Source organism: Saccostrea cucullata, unplaced genomic scaffold, assembly GCF_032062105.1.
Source record: "Saccostrea cucullata isolate Sc308-1 unplaced genomic scaffold, CSIRO_AGI_Scuc_v1 ctg341, whole genome shotgun sequence".
Classification (NCBI taxonomy): domain Eukaryota; kingdom Metazoa; phylum Mollusca; class Bivalvia; order Ostreida; family Ostreidae; genus Saccostrea; species Saccostrea cuccullata.
Window position 1 is genome coordinate 150,475 of NW_026930542.1, and position 18,864 is coordinate 169,338.

The 18,864-nt window shown below is 33.9% G+C and overlaps 1 protein-coding gene across 1 annotated transcript in view; it reads left to right on the forward strand.

The window, feature by feature from the left end:
* The first annotated feature begins 10,699 nt into the window (after positions 1-10,699).
* LOC134228947 (circadian locomoter output cycles protein kaput-like) overlaps positions 10,700-18,864 on the forward strand; it is a 50,337-nt gene continuing 42,172 nt past the window's right edge. The window contains exons 1-4 of the mRNA XM_062710643.1: positions 10,700-10,880; positions 15,692-15,742; positions 18,047-18,100; positions 18,223-18,371. Of these exons, the coding sequence (XP_062566627.1) occupies positions 10,831-10,880; positions 15,692-15,742; positions 18,047-18,100; positions 18,223-18,371 (304 nt within the window). The 5' untranslated portion in view covers positions 10,700-10,830. The remainder of the gene's footprint in view (positions 10,881-15,691; positions 15,743-18,046; positions 18,101-18,222; positions 18,372-18,864) is intronic.

An 18,864-nucleotide genomic window follows, 5' to 3' on the forward strand; every position in this document is an offset into this window, starting at 1 on the left:
GGAAATCGCTGAAAAAAATAAGTGTTTTTGTCACTTTTTGTCTATAAACATATGTTCCCCCTTATGGAACACAAAAATCTTTGGTAGGAATTTGTGAAATTACAGTCCATTTTACCCGTAAACAGGAATGTTTGTTTCACGGGGGGGGGGGGTAAAATATTTTCCGTTTTCCGTTGATTTCTATAGTAAAAAACACGACTTTTACCAAACTTTTAGAGTTGGCACTCGTGGTTTTCCGAAATAAGCAATGTTTTTACAACAGTCCATATAAATATCAACATAAATATTAAAAATCAATTGAATATCTTAACTTTGAAAATTGACATAGAGGTAGGCAGGAGAACAATACTATCGTTCGCAGTTCTTCAAAGAACTGTAGTTCCCCGCTTTCATGGTCTTAGTTAGCTGCAGATCTGGTTTTATATAATTATTTGTCTTTGGCAATAACGCTACAGATCCCGTAATGCAAAAAAGCTATGACCAAAGTTAGAAAGTGGAGAAATTCTCCCCCAAACTGTGCAAAAAATATTGCGTCGTAAATTGCACCTTTTTTGCATTACGGGATCTGTAGCGTTATGGTCAAAGACAAATATATAAAACCATAACGCTACAGATCTGCAGCTAGGTCTTAGTTGATGAGATGCCATTATTTCTGGCATATTGTGTCAAATATGAATGCCCTATTATATGCCATTCAAAACTTTAAGTAATCATATTATATTACTGTATATTCTCTTTCAAAAGTTATAACCAATTTAAAATTATTTGAAAAGTAGGTCGAACTCCAAGGACAAGGTCACAGGGTCAAAAATCGTAGTATATTTGGAAAAGTCTTGTCACAGGTAATGTACTTGCGAAATATGAATGAAAGCCCTTTCTCTTCTTATTGATATAAACATAATTATGGCCAAGATTAAAATGTTTGTGACAATGGATTGACAAACGATTGAGATTTTAATGTCAATCACTTTCGTGAAAGCGGTGGACAAAAAGCTTAATAACGCTAAGTGAAAACGTTTTATAATGCATTTTCAAAATAACGTTATATTTCTAAGAAGGCGTTACTAAGCTTTTTCAAAAAAGGTGTTACGTTATTCAATGTATAACGACCGTATTTTGTACCTAATAATTGAATGATCAGATATTCTTAATCATGGTAGCATTTTGAAGATGTTATTAAATAAAAATGCTCCACCAAAGGAATTTACAAAATGTTGATTATTGTACAATTAATTGCATCTTAAATTTTACATTAAAGTCTATGGGCAGCGCATGTTTTTATCAGATAATGTAAATAAATCTTTTGGTGAAAATATTCATAAACTCCCTCTTTATTAATCTATGAAATAAAATAAATTATTTACCACATCAATTTTGAGAAATCAAAAAAATTCTTCATTTCATCAAGGGCAGATAACTCTTCCAAAACTTTTAACATGCAAAATGACTGTTTCCTTACATGTTATCAGTCCTGTGAATTTGGTTCATTTCACTTTTATCGTTATCGAGCGATGCTTTTTAAAATCGTTCAAAATCCCTTCATTATACATTGAATACCTTAATACCCCCCTTTTCAGGAGGGAGTTATTACGTGTTTTTTTTTTCGAAAATGCGAAGCTAATACGTGTTTTAACGCATTTTCAAGGTGGCGTTATTTCGTTTTTTCAAAAACGCGTTAAATTAGTTTTCAAAAAGCGTAATTACGCCTTTTCTAAAAGGTGTTATTTTACAAGTTATAAATATGAGTTCACGTTGATTTGCAAAAGGATATGAATTTTAATCTATGACCAACGCATCCAAATAATTTCAAAATGAGGAACTTATAAATCGATATTATAAAGGTAATTTTTATTTTCAATACATGACTAACATAGACCACTCCCAGGGCTGACATATTGACCATCAGGACACGATTTTGTTAATTTGGTTAAGGGTTCGTTTCTCCCCCCCAAAAAAACAAAAAAAATGAATATAGCCTTTCAAAAAAAGGCGTTATCATGCCATTTCATATGGCGATGTGCCTTTTATTTTCAATTTATTATCTCTGGGCATACATTTTACAATTTGATATAGGATTATACCGTCCCTCTCTCAAACTGCAATCGGAATTCTTCGATGAAGACACTGAGTCTCTCGAATGTTCCAAGGAATGGAAATTAAATTATTATCTGAACCGTAAACTGCGTCTTAAGGTTTAATGAATGAGTCTCTAATTAATTGGCTAGATATTAATCATCTTGTTTTTCTCTATTCTTAACTATTTATTTACATAACCACAGATATTATAAGACCTGGTACGATACACAGGCGAACATTATTGGCCTTTGTGCGTTAAATGGGTAATGGAATATATCTATTAAAGTGCACATATTTCTCAAGAGCACTTTTACAGTATTATGTCAAACAGACTTTCAAAACATACCGTAACAGCCACAGATATTGACACTAAAAGTCGTTTGTTAAATATGACTTTTGGTGTTTGGTGTCATTTAAGTAGATTAGTATCAAGATGGATGAAAAAAAAATGAATGCATTTTATGTTTTTATTTTATTTTTGATTTGTATTTGTTTTTGTTAAGTTACTTTGGCCAAAGTATAACCCCCCCCCCCCCCTTGAAATCTATTTTTGCAAAGATAGAAATAATACAGGCATTTGCAAGAACATTGACCACTCCGTGCACTTTTTTCAGTGTGTAATTTTTCAAAGTGCGTTGTAAATCAATTATACCCATATTTTTCAATTACGCCTACGAATTATACCTATCTTTAATTCTTAAGTATTTGTATCTACTAGGATCTTCATTCTATAAGAAAGTAAATAAGAAAGTAATCAATTAACTCACTAAGTATATTTATTACTTTCTTATTTTAAAAATCTGAATAAATTGTTTTTCATATTCCATACTATAATGCCTATAGAAACATAATATTTGTTATAATGTAAACTGTAATATACAGTAATACCTATCTGCAAATCTGTTGTATCAATCTCTAAATGATATGAAAATTTCAATTATAGATAGATGCAATTGATTTAAAGATAGGTACAAATATTTGCAGATATATATTAATATTTGAATACAGTGTATGTGTTAATTGAGCGTTTTATGATGAAGTTGTGAGAGAGTCCTACCGAAAAACGTGTGGGCCAAGGTTTTTATGTGACCAACAGCGGACGGACAGGTACTGACAGAATGCTCATCATTTAGTCTCATATTGTCCCCAACTGAGCAATTATTGGACGGAATGGATAAAAAAAATCCGACTTTCATATCCGATTGCAAACGCCACCAGTGAGTCGAGGCACTGAAGGAGTATAATGCCTATGCGTGAAATCAACCATCTGAACAGATTTATGATTGATATACTAATAATTCAAGCAGCTGTATATGCAGGTGGGGGGAGGGGGGGTTAGATTTCTGAAATTTCAAATTCAAACCCTTACTCTCAATCACAAGTCAGAAATTGCGGTCAAAATGTGGTTTGATTTGATATAATCTTTGATATTGTATAAGGTGATATAATCTTTGATATTGTATAAGGTGATGTAATCTTTGATATTGTATAAGGTGATGTAATCTTTGATATTGTATAAGGTGATATAATCTTTGATATTGTATAAGGTGATATAATCTTTGATATTGTATAAGGTGATATAATATACAATTATTGCTGTTTTTTTAGGTCAATACGATGATTTAGACACCTGAGGAGTACAATATTCACTGAGCCCGAAGGGCGAAGTGAATATTGTACTTCGAAGGTGGCTAAATCATCGTATTGACCTAAAAAAAAACAGCAATAACTGTTTTATTATATGGTTAAATGCTAGCAAAGTCCTACAAGACTGTTTCTTTGCTTTAATTGAAAGATTTAACAAGAAATTCCAACAAGAACATATTGTAACAGAACAAATGGAACAGATCAATAATTCCTTATATTGACCTGCAATAATTCCTTATATTTACCTGGAAGGTCACCTGATTCCTTATATTGACCTGCAATAATTCCTTGTATTGACCTGGAAGGTCACGTGCAGGTCAATATAACGTAGTATTTTTCTAATATTGTTGGATCTCAGCCAATCAGAGAGAAGGAAATTATTCAATCATATAATAATCTTTGATATTGTATAAGGTGATATAATCTTTGATATTGTATAAGGTGGTGTAATCTTTGATATTGTATAAGGTGATATAATCTTTGATATTGTACAAGGTGATATAATCTTTGATATTGTATAAGGTGATATAATCTTTGATATGGTATAAGGTGATATAATCTTTGATATTGTACAAAGTGATATAATCTTTGATATGGTATAAGGTGATATAATCTTTGATATGGTATAAGGTGATATAATCTTTGATATGGTATAAGGTGATATAATCTTTGATATTGTATAAGGTGATGTAATCTTTGATATTGTATAAGGTGATATAATCTTTGATATGGTATAAGGTGATATAATCTTTGATATGGTATAAGGTGATATAATCTTATGGTATAAGGTGATATAATCTTTGATATGGTATAAGGTGATATAATCTTTGATATTGTATAAGGTGATATAATCTTTGATATGGTATAAGGTGATATAATCTTTGATATGGTATAAGGTGATATAATCTTTGATATGGTATAAGGTGATATAATCTTTGATATGGTATAAGGTGATATAATCTTTGATATTGTATAAGGTGATATAATGTTTGATATTGTATAAGGTGATATAATGTTTGATATTGTATAAGGTGATATAATGTTTGATATTGTATAAGGTGATATAATCTTTGATATGGTATAAGGTGATATAATCTTTGATATGGTATAAGGTGATATAATCTTTGATATGGTATAAGGTGATATAATCTTTGATATTGTATAAGGTGAAGATAACACATAGTGATCGCTCTCAAACATCCGTAGATAATACAATATTGTGAAGAGGGGGTAAAACCCGGACCCCAGGACATCCCAATGGTGGGATCAGGTGCCTGGGAGGTGTCAGCATCCCCTGAGGACCAGTTATACCCTCTGTCAGCCCTAGGTTTTGATCACATAGACGGAACTTTCGGTAGTCGATTCAGTATATAAAGGCCTTTAACTGTTACAATTGGATAAAGAATAATAAATAAAACTGGAGGTGCTGCGAGTACTGATCTCACTAATGATATCCCGCCTCCCAGTATGAGTGGCAAAATCCGTGTTTTGCTCCTGGAGACCCAAAATAAGCGTCAGATCAAAAAGTAAATATAGAAGGTACACAGCTGTATTAGATCTATGTAATAATCTGTGAAAGTATCATTAAATTTTATTCAGTGGTATAGAAGGAGTTGCGGATAAGAGATGTATCCTTCAATATTATAGAAAGAATGGCAATGCCATGTTTTGCTATGGGAAACCCAAAAGATGTGTCCGGTCAAAAAGTAAAACAAGAGGTGGACAATGGCACTATATAACAAAGATTCTTTGAAAGTCTCATTAAATTTTACTCAGTGGTATAAGTGGAGTTCCGGATAAGAGATGGGTACCCAAAGGCGTAACAGACGGGCGTACAGACAGACAGACAGACAGACAGACAGACGGACAACCCGATCACTATGTTTAGTGTACCCTCCTACTTTCAAGCGGTGGCTAAAATGCACTTCAAATTTCCAGCGGGGGTAGAAAAAGTGCCGAAAAAAAATTTGTATTTTGCTATATTTTTTCGCTTCTCCTTTCAGAATACATATATATGTATTAGAATACGTGATTGGGGTCTGTGTAATCAGGTTAGTTGTTTGTGCTCAGGACATGACACGTTGACACGTGGGAGATGGTCGTCAGTCGGTGGCGTGAAAAGTGGGTCTCTGTGTTACTTTTATTGCACCCCCCGTGTCTGCCTGTCTATCACTCCATCATAAATATTTAAATATATTAGCCATTTTCCTTTCTCTCTCCCTCTTTTTATGCCCCATTTGTAATGAAAGGCAAAGAAATTATACACATGAAATAAACTTAAGAGATTTTGAAGGATTGTGGATGGCAGTTTTCAATTTATATTTATGAATATTTTTAGTGCTCATACATGTTCAAATGGAAAAAAAACCCAAACAAACAAGATACGTTTGTGAAACGTTAAGGGCAATAGTTTTTAGGTCACCTGAGTAAACTCAGGTGACCTATTGCTATCCGTTTTCGTCCGTCGTCGTGCGTCGTTCGTCGTTCGTCGTGCGTCGTGTGTTAACATTTGAACATTTTCAGCTTCTTCTCTGCAACCACTCAACCAATTTCCACCAAATTTTACACAAAGCATCTATGGGTGAAGGGGAACAAAAATTGTGAATTTCATGGTCCCTGCCCCCCTGGGACCTGTGGGGTGGGGCCAAAACCACTAAAATTAGTGCAATCTTTAAAAATCTTCTTCTTTACTCCTGGACATCAAGCAGTCAAACTGTTAGCATGAATGTAATGACCATTGAGTCCTCTACCAAAATTGTGAAATTTATGGCCCCAGGGTCAGGGGTTCTGGTGTTAGGGTGGGGCTCTATTGATTATATAGAGAAAATGCAGAAATTGTTTGAAAATCTTCTTCTCTGCTGCTTGGTATTCAGCGAATTAACTAAGTAAATAGTTGTGATGAGGAAGAATGCCTCTTCCAAAATTGTGAATTATATGGCTCCAGGGTCAGGGGTTCCGGTGTTAGGGTGGGGCTCTATTGATTATATAGTAAAAAAGCATTATTTCTTTAAAAATCTTCTTCTCTGCTCCTGGGTATTAAATAAACTATCTAAAGACATAATTATGATGAGAAAGAATGCCTTTTGTAAAATTGTGAATTTCAGGGCCCCAGGGTCAGGGGTTCCGGTGTTAGGGTGGGGCTCTATTGATTATATAGAGAAAATGCAGAAATTGTTTGAAAATCTTCTTCTCTGCTGCTTGGTATTCAACGAATTAACTAAATTTATAGTTATGATGAGCAAGAATGCTTCTTCCAAAATCGTGAATTATATGGCCCCAGGGTCAGGGGTTCCGGTGTTAGGGTGGGGCTCTATTGATTATATAGTGAAAGTACATTAATTCTTTGAAAATCTCCTTCTCTACTCCTGAGTATTAAATAAATTAACAAAAGATATAGTTATGATGAAGAATGTCTCTTCCAAAATTGTGAATTTTTATGGCCCCAGGGTCAGGGGTTCTGGTGTTAGGGTGGGACTCTATTGGGCATATAGTGAAAGTACATTAATTCTTTGAAAATCTTCTTCTCTACTCCTGGGTATTAAATAAATTAACAAAGTATATAGTTATGATGAGGAAGAATGCCTCTTCCAAAATTGTGAATTTATATGGCCCCAGGGTCAAATGGTGTTAGGGTGGGGCTCTATTGATTATATAGAGAAAATACATTATTTCTTTTAAATTTTCTTCTCTGTTCCTGGGTATTAAATAAACTCAATATATATAGTCATGATGAGGAAGAATGCCTTTGTGAATTTTATGGCCCCAGGGTCAGGTAATCTATTGTTAGGGTTGTTATGTGGTATATAGAGAAAATGCAAAAATTGTTTGAAAACTTCTTCTCTGCTCCTGGGGATTAAGCAGATGAACTACCTATACAGCTATGATGAGCAAGGGCCATTCTTCCTGAATTGTGAATTTCCACACCCCTGTGTCAGGGGTACCATCACTCCATCATAACTGAAAATGAAATATATTGAAACCATTCTACTTTCTCTTAATCAAATATTTTTGATAAGCAAGGGTGCCTTTTCCAAAATTGTGAAATGTGTGGACCAAGGGTATGGAAATGGCACTATATTGATTATTGCTGAATAAACTGATTAAAATGCATTTTGAAGGATTGTGGATGGCAGTTTTAACCAAACTAAACATGCTATATTTATGATGTCTTTTTCAAAATTGTGAATGCCATGGTGTCTAGTTTAAAACATGAACCAATGTCAATCATTGTAAAGTTGTTGCATGATGCTCAGGTGACCTATAAGGCCCATGGGCCTCTTGTTTTTTAAGTGATTCAAACTCTGTGGTCAATGCCAAAGGGTAAAATTAATCGTCCCTCGGGGAAGGTCTTATTAAAGAAATATATATGCCTACTATGAAAGTCCAAATTTTAACTTTCAAAATTTGTGAGCAAGATTTAAAGTTTTTTCCCAAAGTAGGTCAAACGTCAAGATCAAAGGGTAAATGTGTTGGTACCCATAGAAACGTCTTATCACACATGTGAAATACGAAACTCATAGCTTCACCCAATCAAAAGCCAGGGACAATGTTTAAGCTTTTGCAGACAAACAAACAGATAGACGGATAGACAGGGAAATAACTATACAACCCCGAATCCTCGATTATGGAGGTATTTGTTTCTAGTAAATGATGGCCTAGTGTTCCGTAAACTGACTATTTCAACATGTTAAATGTGCTTTGCATTAAAAATATGTGGATAGTTACGGCATTCAGAACACCATGATGGGATGTTCAATATCAACATGCTTGATATTTTGTTCCTGTATCGCTGTATTGGAGGATGTTATTTTCGGTTTGTCCGTCCGTCTGTGTTTCTGTCTGTTAGTAACACGTTCGTTTCCGCAAAATTTAAAGAATCTCTTGAGCTTTTGCAATAAAATTTCACATAACAAACCCTTATAGCATAAAAAGACTCCTATATATGTTGAGGTTAAAAGGTCAAAGGTTCAGATAATAAATTCAACAATATCCCCATTGACTTTGAGGCAAAAGGTAAAGGTCGTAAATTTATACATTGAACTTTAATCAGTGGTATAGGAGGAGTTGTGGATAAGAGAGACAGACGTACGGAAGGACGTCCATCCGTCCGTTACGCTTTGGGGTACCCATCTCTTATCCTCAACTCCTCTTACCTTATACCACTGAATGATATTTAATGAGACTTTCAAAGAACCTTTTTTTTACATAGTGCCATCTTTACGTGTAAAACAATGGACTTTGCCATTATAATCACATCGGAGGCGGGGTGGGTGTTGGGGGTACATGTATCAACTTATGAGCTCAGTGCTCAAAGTACCTTTAGTTTTCTTCTGGGGGCACATGAACAAGCAAAATGACTTTGCTGTGAAAAAAAATCTCCAAGGTTATATGAAAGATGTATTATATTATTCACATCAAAGAGGAAAAAAGAATACGTACATGTAGGTATTCATTTAATCAGGGATATTTGGAGTCTCGAAGAGCAGTTACGTGGACTTAACGCCTACAGTTTTCTAAGACTAGGTCTACATGTATGTCTACATATATACACGTATATTGCGTTGGTGCAAGTAGGTCAATAATTACATAAATGTTATTTGTTTGTGAAATTCAAAATAAGTCCCTTATTGGCTCAATGCCAAGTTATCATTTTTCAAATATATCCGGTAAGTCAAACTCCAATGTCAAGATTCAAAAATGGTGGTATTCAAAGAAAAGTCTTATCACAAGGAATACTCGTGTGATATGAAAGCTATATATGCGCCACCCGTTCAAAATTATGCTCAATGTTAAAGTTTTTTTTTCAAAAGAAGGTCAATATCCGACGACGTCAAGAGATCAAATATGTTACCCAAAGAGTTTATCACAAGGAATAAGTCCGAATAACACATGTAGACGAACCACCCTATAGTTATGGGCAAGGTTCATGTTTTGCGTCCAAACGGACAGATTAACAGACGGACGTATACAGACCAAAAACTATATATATGCCAAACATAATGAAGCAATGAGAAATATTTGTTATAAAAATAAGGATAGCAGGATAGTTATAAGCATATGAAACTATATGCCAAACATATTTGATAACGAGGGCATATACTATAATGGTGTCGATAGGCAGTAAACAAAACAACCATTCTGAGTGAGTATTGCATAAGCTCATTAGCAGTATTGACAATGACGTTAAAAATCATGAAAATTAAACAAGACACCGATGTCCACATGTGGCAGCTGATGGCGAAGGTTAACAGTGGGTCAAACTGTTAAAGGTTAAAGAATGCAAATGATCAAGCGGCAGTGTCAAAAGATAATAAATGTTAATCAGGGAGGGTCTTGTCACAAGGATTACACATGTGAAATATCACTATTAAAACATCAAAAATAATGGTCAAAGTTAACCCCCCTCCCAAAAAAATAAATGGGTAAAATAAATGTCAATCTCAGCATGCTCAGCGACACAGAAGGACAGAGATGTTAATACTTAAAATGATATTTTGTCAAAAGAAATATATCTGTGAAATATGAAAGCCCGAAGACAAACCGTTCAAAAGAAATGGCCACGGTTAAAGTTCAAACTCTATCATGTTTAAGATCAAAGGTTAAAAAATATTTGTATCTGAGGAAAGGACGTATCACAGAAAATAAAGAAGTATATATGAAAGCCCTACCACTGTTATGGCCAAAGTAAAGGCTTAGTAAAATACCTGGTATGAAAAATTAGCTCAATATATGTGAACATCCAAAAGAAATTAAAGGGTTTTGCAACCTTCCCCACCCTCTCCCCCTCCAGAGTCTGGGTTTAAGTGGGTTTGAAGTGAGATCGACTTACTTCCGAGACAGAGGAAGAAAAGTGAGCCTAAGAAAATGAAATCTGTAGCAAAAGAACGACAACGAACATAGATCAGGAATGCAATTAGACCGAAAAGACATACACGGTGCGAAATGCAATAGCCACGATGAAAGTCAGACCACACACAAAAAAATGGCGACGGATAAGTATCTGACATGAATGTGATCATGATGTTTCCCAGTGATTTTGCAAGAAAGTTACAGAATGGATAACTGATGATGCTTTATCACTATGATGGAACTCTTTGACTCAATGAAATGAATTACGGGAAGCGGATAAAGCTCATGCTTCCAAGCCGAAGCGAAAGGTTAGAGAAATTCGTGTCACAGAACTTGACACTTTTGACAGTGATGTTGTTAGTGGTACAGTACCACGGTAATCTAAAAAATCATTGGTTATATTTGAGAGGAAAAATTAATCGGTTAATTGACAAGTTGTATTTTCTGTTTATGGTAATTTGTTTTGCATCAGGTTATTGCATTCTAAAATAATAATACTTCAAACCTTTGTGTACTCATATTTTCTTAACCTCAATATTTTGGCCCAAGAAATTGTTATTTTAAAATTTTAGAAATGATGTAATATTCGTAGGATATCCATGCCCTCTTATTGACACACAAAGAGAGAAATTTAAAAACAAATCTAATGATTAAAGGTGATGAAAGATATTGTCCATGTGTTTAGACTTTAGTTGTATAACGTTACTCCTTATTTTTATTTCCAAATTATGATTGGCTATGGTCTATCGAGACTATCATAAAAAATTTTTTATAAGAAAGCCCTCTCACCAGATACAAATAGCTGCAATTATCTTCATATCAAATAGGAATGGTTGTACTGAACAGGTATGTAAATTTTGTCCATAATTCGGCACAGATGGTGCATTTCTTGATTTTTCAATTTCTGTCCTGTTCTTGGCTAACTTACTATTTAGAGGTTTTAGATCCTAGCATGAGTCTAAGTGACATACAAGCAGGTACAATATTGCCAATGGCAAGATAGCTTGGTTGGGAGAGCAGCATTCAGCAGTCTCGGCTTGAAGACAGGGGGAAATGTAGCGAACGGGAGGATTATTGCCAGATAAAGCAGTTGTATATATTTTTGGGAGGCTTCCCATTTAGGTTGGATTCTTGGTCTGATTCATACTCTGTAAATTTTTAAAGTCGTTTTCAGAACTTCTGGACAGATTTCAGTTAGAAATTAAGATTTGCTCTCTCACAGAAGCCATATACAGATACAATGTATAGGAGAAATACTTTAGATACATGTATATATAATTTTGTCCATTATATCAGGGACATTCAAAATTTGCTTGTACCCAGCACCTTTACCAGACTGAAGTCATGACTGTATAGCAACCAAAATATTCACTGGAGAAGAATTTTATAAGTTAACATATTTGATCAAAAATTCTTCTTAAAGAATTAGGTACCTCCTATTTTTGTAAAAGTACTGCATAATTCTTATCTTTTTGAAAGACCAAATGTCTTTAAATTTTAAAAAGTCTTAGAACCATGGATTATAAACTTTCTGATGTGACAATTATTTTCAAGTTGAATCTTTCAAACCATTTTTAGGAGAATGAGATAAAAGTAATTTTTCAAGTTGATGTACAAACTTTATTGAATTGAGAATTTTTATGTTGTTATTCAGTCTATCCCCTAGCTAGGTCAAAAACAATTATTATAGGACTGCCAGAGTTTTTACATAGTGATTGGAAAGAGATGGGATGTACAGTACTGTAATGGAGCCCAAAACGCTGTTGACCATATCAGTGCTTCTTCATATCACTTTTTTAAAAAGTCCATGTAGAACATGTATATACTTGAGAATTGACCTGCTTTAGAAGCTTTCACCTTTTCGTCCTCCAGAAAATATTGTCTATATGTATATCAGAGGATCCCTAGAAGCATTATCTCTGCCAGTCTTATCCTAATTCAGGTAGTTTTTGTCATCTGGGAATTGACTTGCCCAAAAAATACTATTAGGCCTATAAGGATTATCGAACTTTGTCAGCTGATACTTCTTGGGTAGATGATGTGTCGCGCACAAAAAGTAGGTTGCTCTGACCTTTAGTTAAGATGCTATGACCAAATATGGAAGAATCCTGTCCGACTTATAACTAGAAAAGTACTAGACTTAGAATCATCAAACTTTGTCAATTTATGCATCTTAGAAGGTATGTGGTGACCTATTTTAAGGTCACTGTGACCTTTAATTTAAGTAAAATAAAAGAAACAAACTGTCTTTTTACTATTCAATTACACAATCCCAAAAATGTAAGGATGTTGCAGTATCCTTATTGAAGAATTGTTAAATGAAGAAAATACCTATCCCCCCCCCCCCTTTCGATGAAGGAGGGCATATTGCTTTGCTTCTGTTATGTCGGTCTGTCTGTCGATCCACCATCAGTTTCTGCAGAGGTTGCACATATTGATATGAAATTTGGTATGCAGTTTTATCAATAGAATATCTAGGCCAAGTTTTGTTTTGAGTACGATCGGGCCATTTTGAGCAGAGTTATGCCCCTTGGACTTAGAAAAATTCCAATTATTTGGGGGATGGGGGCATAAGTGTTATACAAATATCTTTTGTTAAAATGAATTTTGCAAGCTCTAACACAACCTGTTGAGGAGCTGTTATGTAATATTTGTTATAATTAATTAATGCCTATACCACATGAGGTGTATAAACAAATACTATAAGAAATGGAAAAATTATGGAAACTTTTGTAAAGGTAGACATGATTTCTTTGCACTCTAAACTGTTTATGATAATAGAACATTTGACGGCGTATCATGCTGTGGCAGGGCTTTTTATTAAATCTGGTTAGATAAACTATATTATATGATACCAAGCTGTCTTCCGTGCACATCCATTCTGACAAGTAACAAAAACCTTAGCCTAAGCTGGTGTGCAATGGTTTTATAATCGAATGTTTATGTACATCACGCTTTACATGTCGATACAATGCCGCTAAATGAAACTGTGTTAAATGCATGTTGAAGTGATGCACAAACATCATAGGCTGTTTCTGTTTCTATTCTTGTCCCACTAGTCAACTTATAAAAGATTAATTTCATTTTTAGAAATAAATTTTAATGTTCAGATGACTTTTAAGGCCTTGTGTTTAAATGCAGAGTTTATAGCTAAAATAATAATCATAATTTTTTGGAAATTAAAACAAAAAATTGTCATTACATTTAATTGCCACATTAATACCACATGAAGAGACAAGTATGTCTCCAAAAATTACCTAGAAATGGATATACAATATTGTTGTTTTTTTTATACTAGTCATCAGAGGTGTACGGTGAATATTGTTTTGGGGAAACCCTTGTCATCATCACCTCTCACTGATCTAAGGTGACAGTCTACTTGTATTTAACTGCTCACTGTCATAACGCTCACTCATAACAGTACATAATGAGGAGACTGGTGTACAGTCATTTGTTGCTGGGATATTATGTGAAAAAGATCCCAACATAAATTTGAAACGATGACAACATATTCTACCTTATTTCCTAGCTGCAGATCTGTAGCATTATGGTTTTGTAATTAATATATTTGTCTTTGACCATAACGATACAGATCCCGTAATGCATAAAAGGTGCAATTTATGGGGCAATATTTTTTGCGCACTTTTGGGAAGAATTTCTCCACTTTCCAGCATCGGTCAATTAACTACATTGTACTTTTCACTCCCTTATTCTAGGCACATTAGGCCATCCTTAAAAAAATGTTTTTTTGCGGTAACGCGACCGACTCACCAAAATCCACCCGACTGGATTTTTCTTATCGGTTCAAAAATCTTCTTTCTTTTTTTTTTTACGTATCCATCTTCCGTTTTTATCCGATTGATATTTTACGTCTCGGTTACACCGACGCTTTATCTTTCCCTCAAGTATTATTAAAACGTCTTTGTGATCTATAAATTTAGAGATGGCGTCCGAGAAGGTTGCGGGAAATATTGACTCTATAGTTCTGTCAGTTACAGTAAATTTTAAAGGAAAATCATCTTAATTCCTAGGCAAAAACAAATATTGTGTGTCAGTTCCACCTTACAGATACATGGTATGATGTTTACGAGATCGCCACAAAATTGGTGGCAGACAAAATTCCACGTGGGATGATTGCGGATTTGCAGCTAATTAATAAACTATCAAAATCTTAAAACCTCGTAAATATCACACCCCCGAAACACTAGATTAGTGTGGAGTCAGTTATTTGAGGTACGTGGCTGATGAGAGTCACTTTCTCAGAAAAAGTTTGCCTAAAAAGAACTGATGTGTTCTAATATTTGAGCAATAAAAGATTGAATTCATTTAGAATGCTTTAATTTTCCTGTTTGATAAGTAAGGTGAAAATTGAGACATACTAGTAGTTAATACCTCTATATCATCGAAATTTATTTCTGACATTTTGTCTCAAAAAAAAAAAAAAAAAAAAAAAAAAGCCTACCTACCTACTCACACCTAAAATGATGAGGCGCGTTACCGCAAAAAATAAATTTTTTAAGGATGGCCTTATTTAAGTAATCTGTATATTTCACCCATCTCCCACAACCCTTTATAGTCGTCTCTACAAAAGATAAACTCACTTGATTAAAATTATTTGTTAGACTTCAAGCGAGTTTATTGCCTGTAGAGACAACTATAAATGGTTGGGAGGTGGATAAAACATATTGGCTACAGAATGTGTCTAGCATTAGGGAGTGAAAGTTAGTTGATGAAGCTAGAAAGTGGAGAAATTCTCCCCAAAAGTGCGCAAAAAATATTGTGCCGTAAAATGGCGTAAATTGCACCTTTTTTGTATTACAGGATCTGTAGCATTTATATGGTCAAAGACAAATATATAATACCATAACGTTACAGATATGCAGCTATCTTATTTCCTTGCATAATCTTGGTGTCAAATCAGATTCAGAAAATTGAAATAAAGAATTTATTTTAGATCTTTCTGAGTATAAATTTACGAGACAATTAATTTAGAAATGAAAATCTTAAATGCTTCTGTATCTGGATCAGATTGCAAGGAATTCTAAAAAAAAAAGACACCGAATACGATTTTGGCTTATTGTTAAGTGAGTAATTTACATTCAGTTTTCTTTGTTTGTAGTGAGCATTCCCTTGGAGATGACTTTGATGAAGATGGAAAAAGTAATAAAAGGTGTGAACATGTACTGTTATTGAGTCCATTTACAAGATGTCAGTTACACACTTAATTATTGTACTCTACCAATACAAAAACTTAGTTGATAGCATGAAATAACTGTCAGCTCATAGCAATTATTATAATATGTGCACACACCAGTAATAAAATCTGACAGAAATGAGGATTTTATGATTGGGAATAAACAATACTATCATGTTGATAAATGGTTATTCAAAAAACCCATTTATTAAATATGATATATGTTATTGTGATCAGCTGAGTAACTGAATTCAGCACATATTGCCAGAAGAATATCTTGGTTGACAATTCTTTGTTTATCACTGCTTCAGACATGATAGAAGTTTTTTATGTTTCCTGTTTAAAACATTATGTCTGGAAAAGTCTGTTGAATGACAAATCAGTTGCTGCCATAATTTAATTAAACCTATTCAGTTAATTCACTTGTGACTTTAAACAGAGAGATAAAGTTTTATTGAAATTCCATTTTCTTAAACATTTCTGTACTTCACCATTTTATTAACACGTTTCTTTTCAAGTCAAGTCAAGTAAATTTTATTTATAGTCGGCACATATATACAGTACAACAAAAATAACATGAGCTGTGGTAAGCTCTTTAACCGACTTGTTTGCATCATGTGAGACTAGATAGTGGAGACCAGTATTTCTTCTAGTTCTTTTATGACTTTCTGTGCTCTACTCAGAATGTTGAGATTATAATTAAGATTTAATTGATGAATAATTTCATTTCTATATAAAAGAGTATAAATGAAAATATAGTACCCCATACCAACTAATGATGATTAAGTTTCCAAGCTTAGAAATTTAGTATAGTATATGTGATATAAGATAAGAGGTTTTTAATGTTATTTATAGCCTATATATTGACGTAAACCTGATGTATTGTACAAATTAACACTAGCTCCTCAGTGTTGGTAGCAATCAATTTGTGATGTCACATATCTTTGAATTAATTGTATTTGTAGGTTAATCTCGATTGCTTGAACTTTCTAGCATAATGCATAAGCAAGGTGATAGCTCTACTGGTCAGAGACCAGAAGAGTTTATGCAATAGTAAGGTGTCCATCGTCTGTCTGTCTGTCTAGCTATCTGTCTGCCCATCTCTCGCTAAACCATTTTTCAAAACACTACTCCTCCTACATTTTGGTCTGACTTCAGTTTAACTTCATGCACAGTAGACCACACCAAAGATACATAATTCCATACATTAATTTTTGATTTCGATGAAGTGTTGCCATGGTTACTATAAATACACATTTATGTGAAATACATTGAAAATGCTACTCCTCCTACAGCTTTGGTCTGATTTCAGTATATCTTCACTTGGACTCAAGTTATATCTACACTGAGATTTAATTTTGATGAAAGATGTTGCCATGGTTACTAAAAATAGAAATTTCTTTGAAAAACTTTTAAAATGCTACCCCTCCCACAATTTAGGTCTGATTTCAAATAACTTGACACAAAAGTAGACTACATACACTGTATGTATTGGTTTTTGATTTTAATAAATGATGTTTTCATGGTAACCCTAATGGAAAACTCTGTAAAATTCTGTTGAAAGGCTACTCCTACAGTTTTAGTCTGATTGCAATCTTGCCACAAAAGAGGGTAAATCAGAGATCATTATTCTATTTTAAGCAATTACAAAGCCCTAGTGCTACAGTCTTTTCTCCCTTTATTATAAGTACGTGTACAAACCAGTAGAGCTATAATCTCTACAGAGACTTCTGTGTTTGTTCCTCAGCTCTCTTAAAAAAAAAATCTTAATACATGTATATAAATTTGGCTGCATTTGATTCCCATAATTTTAAAAAATGCAGTTAAACCTTGTTATCTCAAACTCAATGGGCCCGAGAAAAAACTTCAAGATATCTGAGGATTCCAGATATCTGAGGAAAAATACTTAAAGAAAAAGGGGTTGGGTTTTTCAAATCACTTTGACATATCCATGCATGGTATTCGAGATATCAGAGTTCGAAATACCGAAATTCAAGTAATTACTGAAAAAGTTTTCTTAAAAATAAAAATGTCGGAAATAAAATTAAAAATTGTCAGAAATGCAATGCAAAATATGGGGAATGAATTCAGCAATAACTTTGCTCGTTTTGGCCTGCTATATAAGGCAAATATGTTTCTATTAATGCAAAACTATGTCCTCTATCCGAACAGGGACAGCAAATTTAAAAGTGTGTCATGAGCATGATGAGTTAAAAGTATGAAGTACAGGTACATGATTTTTTTTATAGTTATTAATAATTGAATTGTTTATTTCTTTAGTTTTTACTCAGAGGATGGCAAAGGAGGGGGCAACAACAAAGATATTACTGACAGGTAGGGCTTCTTAGCGTTTCCTTCATCCTTAGTTTTGTCTGAATACCACCAATTGCATCTTGATATAAATTACCTATATCTTTAATTATGAAAAGAGGCTTACATAGTGTCTTCAATTTAAGGGTGAATCGGAATCTAAGTGAGAAGAAACGCAGAGACCAGTTTAACATGCTCGTCAACGAACTTTGCTCAATGGTTTCCACATCCAGCAAAAAGATGGATAAATCCACAGTCCTAAAGTCAACCATAGCATACCTCAAAACTTACCAAGGTAAAAATACTTCAGAAGCAGCAAAGCATACCTAAAAACTTATGGTAAAAATATGGAATAAATCAAATTTTATCTTAAATGGAGACGATAGTAAGTAAAATGGAAGTCTAATTCTACAACCACTGACATCTAAACAAATCAAGACATATTACTAAGGAGTAATGTGAGGGCTCAGGCTCACTTTTAGGAAACGGTGATCATGTCACAATGTCACATGAATGTTGTATTGGTGCCTGCTTTGTACAGCCACACGACTTTTGTATTGAAACCTGCTTTGTTCAGTCACACAACTTTATATTGGCACCTGCTTTATTCAGTCACATGACTTTTATATTGGCACCTGCTTTGTTCAGTCACACAAATTTTGTATTGGCACCTGCTTTGTTCAGTCACACAACTTTTGTATTGAAACCTGCTTTGTTCAGTCACAGAACTTTTATATTGGCATCTGCTTTGTACAGTCACATGACTTTTGTATTGGCACCTGCTTTGT